A 5,504-nucleotide genomic window follows, 5' to 3' on the forward strand; every position below is an offset into this window, starting at 1 on the left:
GGCCTCCTCCTGGGCTTGGCCAGGGCAGGAGGGGCAGGGCTGGGGAAGCAAACCTCAGCTAAGAGGCTTAGGCAGGGCAAGTCTCCCTGCATGGGGTATTTGCTCCGGGCTCTGGTTCCATCATCTGTGCTTAGCTGGAGTGTGCAGCTCTCAGCAGGGAGAACCAAGGCTCCCCTTCTTCTCCATCCTTGCTGCTGGCCCAGTTTCCCAAGGTTAGACAGTCCTCTCCATCCTCACGTTTAGACAAACGGCTCCCCAGGAGCCCAGCCTCGGATTGAGGTGTCCTCCACCGCCCAGGGTGATTCTTAACACCCAGCCCACAGCCAGTGAAGGGTTGGGCCTGGCTTCTCTGGAGCCAACAGCAAGCTTTTATTATTACTATTAATTATTATTTTGGTGGGGGTGAAATCCCACCTCTAAGAAGGCAGCCCCAGGCAGTGGCTTTGCAAGGAGGAGGCCTGGGCAGCTATCTGGCCTAAGTAGACTTCAGGGTTGTTTGTAAGTTCAGCAGAGGGGAATCTACCTTGATTCCCCTGGAAGGTAGAGGAAGCTGGCCCTTGGGCTGCGGACCTTTCTTCCTTTCCAGGGCTCTCTCTCCTCCCGTGGGGAGCAGGGCCAGAGCAGCGCCCCTCTTCCCCTCCAGCTGCGCCTCAGGGAGGGATTCCTGCGAGTCCTTTCCTGTGGCTGGGAACAGTATATGTTTCACAGTAGGTCAGGGTCTCAGACGCATAGGCAGGGAGAGGAAGGGTGTGGGCGGTGGGCATGTGTGGAGGCAGTGGAGGCCGCCACCCCGCCACGGCAGGCAGCAAATTTCAAAGAATATTATGGGTTACAGTTCCTCAAATTCAGTTATTTCGTTATTGTGAAGTATAACATAGATACAGAAGGGTGGTAACTTTCAAAATGTACCCTCATTTATAAGTTCTAATGCTCAGAATCAATGGTTTTCATCATGGTTCCTTAATTAGAGTTTATCATCAGGCTATAATTTCTTTTAATAAAAACGAGATTGTCACCCTTCATAATCTGGAAACTTGTTTGCAGAAGAAGGTGGTCCTGAAATGTCTGACAGGAAGCACCCGTGCAATCGTGGCCATTTGGAATGGTAGTTCATTTATGACACCAATACCTTAAATTCTTTTTAATCCTTAAGTCCTTTTTGGTTCAATTTCTGCAATTTATATTTTACATTTGTACCTTCAAGAATTGTTTGTCAGATTTATTACTGTAGATTCTTCAAAGAGGTATCCTTTTCAACTTAAAAATATTTCCAAGTTCATTGATTCCCTCTGTCGCCCTGAGAAGGCTTCTTAGAGATTAAAGTTGTTTTTCTTTAAATCAATAGTTCTTACATTTATTCACGGATTCTAGCATTTTGTTTATTTTTAAAGTCCCAAACGTTCTTAAGAAAACAGTTTTCAATTTGGTAAATATCTAACAGTGTTTTAAAACTATCCCCCACCTGTTCTGGTTATGTGTTTGGAAGAGTGCAGGCTTCCCACCACTCCTCCTTTGGATTCACAGAGGTTTTTGACTACACCCGGAGTCTGTATCTGTTCAGCGAGGTGCCTAGTTTTCCAGGACCACGCTGCTCCCCCAAGTCATAGAGTTCCTGCTCAAGCCAGGGAGCAAGTGTCATGCCTCTCCCCTTAGGGATCTGGGTTATTGAGGTCAGTCTCTCTCAAGGCTGAAGCTGACATTTCTACAATTGAGGGGCGGTTAGTGTAGGCGTAAAGCATCTTCTCTGCTCCACGTGGCGACTTTCTGTTGTAAAGGCAACAGAAAGCTTATCTCCTGTCAGAAAACCACTCATATCCTGATTGGTTGATGTGATGTCAAAGGGGCGGGCTATCCAATCATATTTAACATGCTGTGACTTTTGACAGGCTTTGCGGTATTGCGTCATATCCAATCAGATATTGAGGTTACCCTGGCGGCAGTGAACACGGACTATATAAAACGGCCAACGGTCTGTTGCTCGCCGCCATTATCTTTTCTTCCACGGTAGTGAGAGTCTCCCACTGTCATGGCTGAACCTTCTGAGGCACACCTCGGCACAAACCATCCTGAGGCTGCAGTTGCGGATCCTGAGAAGCCCGCTCCCGATCCTGAGAAGGCCATGCCGGATCCTGAGAAGGCCAGGCCGGATTCTGAGATGGCTCAGCCCCATCGTGAGGAGACCGATTCTGATTCTGAGACAGCCGACTCTGAGGCCGTGAAGCAGAAGAAGCGAAAGCGATGCCGCCGAGAGACTTTCACCCCCTACATCACAAAGGTGCTGAAGGAAGTTCACGTTGACCTCGCCATTTCTCAGAAGGCCCTGTGCGTCATGGATTCTTTCGTAAACAACATCTTCCAGTGCATCGCCGACGAGGCCGCTCGCCTGACCCGTTACAGCAGGAGCTCAGCCCTCACCTCCAGAGACATCCAGACCGCCGTCCGCCTGCTGCTGCCGGGGCAGTTGGGCAAGCACGCCGTGTCCCAGGGCACCAAGGCCGTCCTGAAGTACAGGAGCCGCAAATGAGCTGCCTCAGGAGCACCTGAGCATCAGAGCCACCAAAGTTTTCATTAAAAGAGCTGTGCCCTGCCAAGGTTTGCTCTCCTTTAGTTTGGGACTTGTGGCATTCTGTCGACTTTTAAGATATTTTTTTCCATGAAGTAAATGTCAACTCTATCTTAATAGAGCTGTAGCGCCAGGCGGTCAAGGGAAAGAGTGGGTTTTGAACAATCGCGTTGCTTTGAACCACTTTACTAAACGGTCATCTCTGTTAGCTGTTTTTCTAGGTCAGCCTTTACGGAGGTCAGGAAGGTCAAAAATACGTGTTAATAATGCTTTTGACCTTTATCACTCCCATCCTTTGAGGTGCGAGTGGAGGAACTTTCCAGAAGTTTCTGATGTGCGCTCTGGTGACAGAAGTACATATATGAATCCGGCTAATTCTGTTAGGCCAGTTACTCAGGAGGTTTTCAAATGTCTAAGGCAATGCCAATTTCCTCCCAACTCTTTACGTAGAAAAAGCGTTTCTCCTATGAATTTGAAATTTGTGTTAGCATGATAAAATAGATTTTTGTTGTGGTTTTGAAATTCCTTAAAAATATAATATATATAACATAAAATGTATTTCTATTTGATAAAATATATTAATATATTGTATAGTATATATATATACAGATACAATGTATAACTATAAAAAATATATTTGAATTTTGGTTCTACTATTCTGTAGAGTAAATACTGACAGGTATTATCCACATAACAACTCTTTGGGTTCCGATTAATTTTGAAAAGTGTAAGTTGTCCTCAGACCAGAACTGTTGTAGATATTTACACATTTGCAGTGTAATCAAATCAACTGAAAATAGCCTCCTTTTCAGTGCTTAAACTCTTTAAAAATTCACTACCTAATAGTTTGTGAAGACTTTCAAATAATAATGCTGATTGACAGATTTCTTGTCACATTCTTGCCCCGAGATAATACCTGTCTTTCACGTATTGAGTACAAGCCAAATGCAGTTGTTAAGGCACTATTCTTTGCGGGTTTAATCTGTCTGTTCTTATCTTTCAAATCCTGCCTATTCTGCTTTCTCTGGGTTTCTCCTTTCTCATTTCATACGCTCTTTTGAATCCACTGATTCTTTTGTTCAATTTCTGCCGCCTAATACACGCAAACACACACACACAAATACACACATACAGTCATGACAGTTTGGACATTGAAATTCTAGTTCTTAACTTTTAAGGGACGTCATCGGTACTCTGACAAGCTTGATTAACACAAATCTACGTTCACGCAGCACCTCTGCTGTAGTCCCAGACATTTTAAGTATGTTTGAATATTTTAACTCTGGCCCGCCCCCAACTTATGCATTATTATTTTCTAGTATTTAGCTCTATACTCTTTATTGTGTTTTCCAAAGTAATCATCATCATTATTAGAGCTGTTTTGTACAATCGTTGTTTATTTTTCTTTGCCCATGTTTGGTATTTTATTCTATTACTCTTCCTTCTGCATCTCAGATCGTCTTTCTGTGATCATTTTCCTTCTTCTTAAAGCATAGTGTTTAGAAGTTCCCCTAAGGTGGTGTCTATTGGTGAAATGCTATTAGATTTTTGTATCTCTGAACATGTATTTACCCTCAGATTAGGATCTTCTGGAAGCAGACTCTGAGATGGAAATTAGTGTGCAGGTCCCTTACTCAGGATCAAAACCTGAGGAAAGTGACAAGAACGAAGCATGCGTGGGCAGAGGGAGAAGCTGAGCTGTAAAGCAGGCCCAATGAAATCCTCATCGGCATGCATGGGAAGCTCTGAAGGTAAAAGAACCGCTCAGAGTTATTCTGCATTGGCCGAAAACAGCCAGGCCTTTACAGCCCCTCCTTGTTCGGCCACTGTGGTGGGTCATCTCAGGAAGGGTGTGACCTTGGGCAAGGCAGCTCCCTGCAGCTCAGGTAATAGCTGAAGGGGCTAATGGCTGATGGCTGGCTGCTGACTGCTGACTGCACTCCCAGGACCTGGAGCAGAGGGATCTGGGGGTCGGTGGGTTCCATCTTCCTGTCCATCTCTCCCTCATTCTGAAAGGATATTGTGGCTAGGGATGCAACTCTAAATTGATAGTTACTGCCTCTCAACACTCTCTATTGGTTGCCACTTGTGGAGTATTAGATGATAGTAAGGAATTTTTGTTATATTTCTTGGGGATGATAATAGCCTGACAATTTTTTTAAAAGGTCTTTATCAGTCAGAAGTATTTAGAACTGAAATGTCACGATGCCTGGGATTCCCAGTCCCCCCACAATTTTAGTAATAGGGTTAGATGAAATAACATTCAGCAACTGACGATAACTATTGAAGTGGGGTGAATTATTGAAGCTGACCAAAGCTAGTGTAATGGAGTTTTATTATACTAATTTTTTTATGTTGTGTGTGGTTGAACTTGAGGTCGGAAAAGAGGAGGCATTAGAGTAGATTCAAAATAACACAGAAGAAACAAAGAAAGCGTTTGCAAGAGCAATTGATATTTCTAGGAGGAGGCATTATGGACTGATAAGAGTGGCTGCTTCTGGGGAAGGGGAGTGAGTTTGGAGTGGGAAGGAAACTTCCTTTTTACCATATGCCCTTTAGGATGGTTGGAATTTGTCATTATATGCATTTCTAACTTTTCCTATGGAAAATCTCTTTTGAAAAGTCCCTCAGGCTGGGTTGGGGGACAGCAGGCCGCAGGCCCCTCGGGTCCGCTCCCCGGCGGCAGGGGCATCTGGAGAGTGAAGCCCTCGCTGCCTGCCGTGGCGGGGTGGCGGCCTCCACTGCCTCCACACATGCCCACCGCCCACACCCTTCCTCTCCCTGCCTATGCGTCTGAGACCCTGACCTACTGTGAAACATATACTGTTCCCAGCCACAGGAAAGGACTCGCAGGAATCCCTCCCTGAGGCGCAGCTGGAGGGGAAGAGGGGCGCTGCTCTGGCCCTGCTCCCCACGGGAGGAGAGAGAGCCCTGGAAAGGA

General features: G+C 45.6%; 1 protein-coding gene across 1 annotated transcript; it reads left to right on the top strand.

The window, feature by feature from the left end:
- The first annotated feature begins 2,026 nt into the window (after window positions 1-2,026).
- On the top strand, window positions 2,027-2,524 carry LOC119522309 (histone H2B type 1-B-like). Its single transcript, XM_037820862.1, has one exon. The coding sequence runs from the start codon at window positions 2,027-2,029 to the stop codon at window positions 2,522-2,524; it is 498 nt and encodes a 165-aa protein (XP_037676790.1).
- Window positions 2,525-5,504: the final 2,980 nt, after the last annotated feature.

This window comes from Choloepus didactylus, chromosome X (genome assembly GCF_015220235.1).
Source record: "Choloepus didactylus isolate mChoDid1 chromosome X, mChoDid1.pri, whole genome shotgun sequence".
Taxonomy (NCBI): domain Eukaryota; kingdom Metazoa; phylum Chordata; class Mammalia; order Pilosa; family Megalonychidae; genus Choloepus; species Choloepus didactylus.

Coding starts and splice junctions, on each gene's coding strand:
- LOC119522309 (XM_037820862.1), top strand. CDS start 2,027: ATGGCTGAACCTTCTGAGGCACACCTCGGCACAAACCATCCTGAGGCT.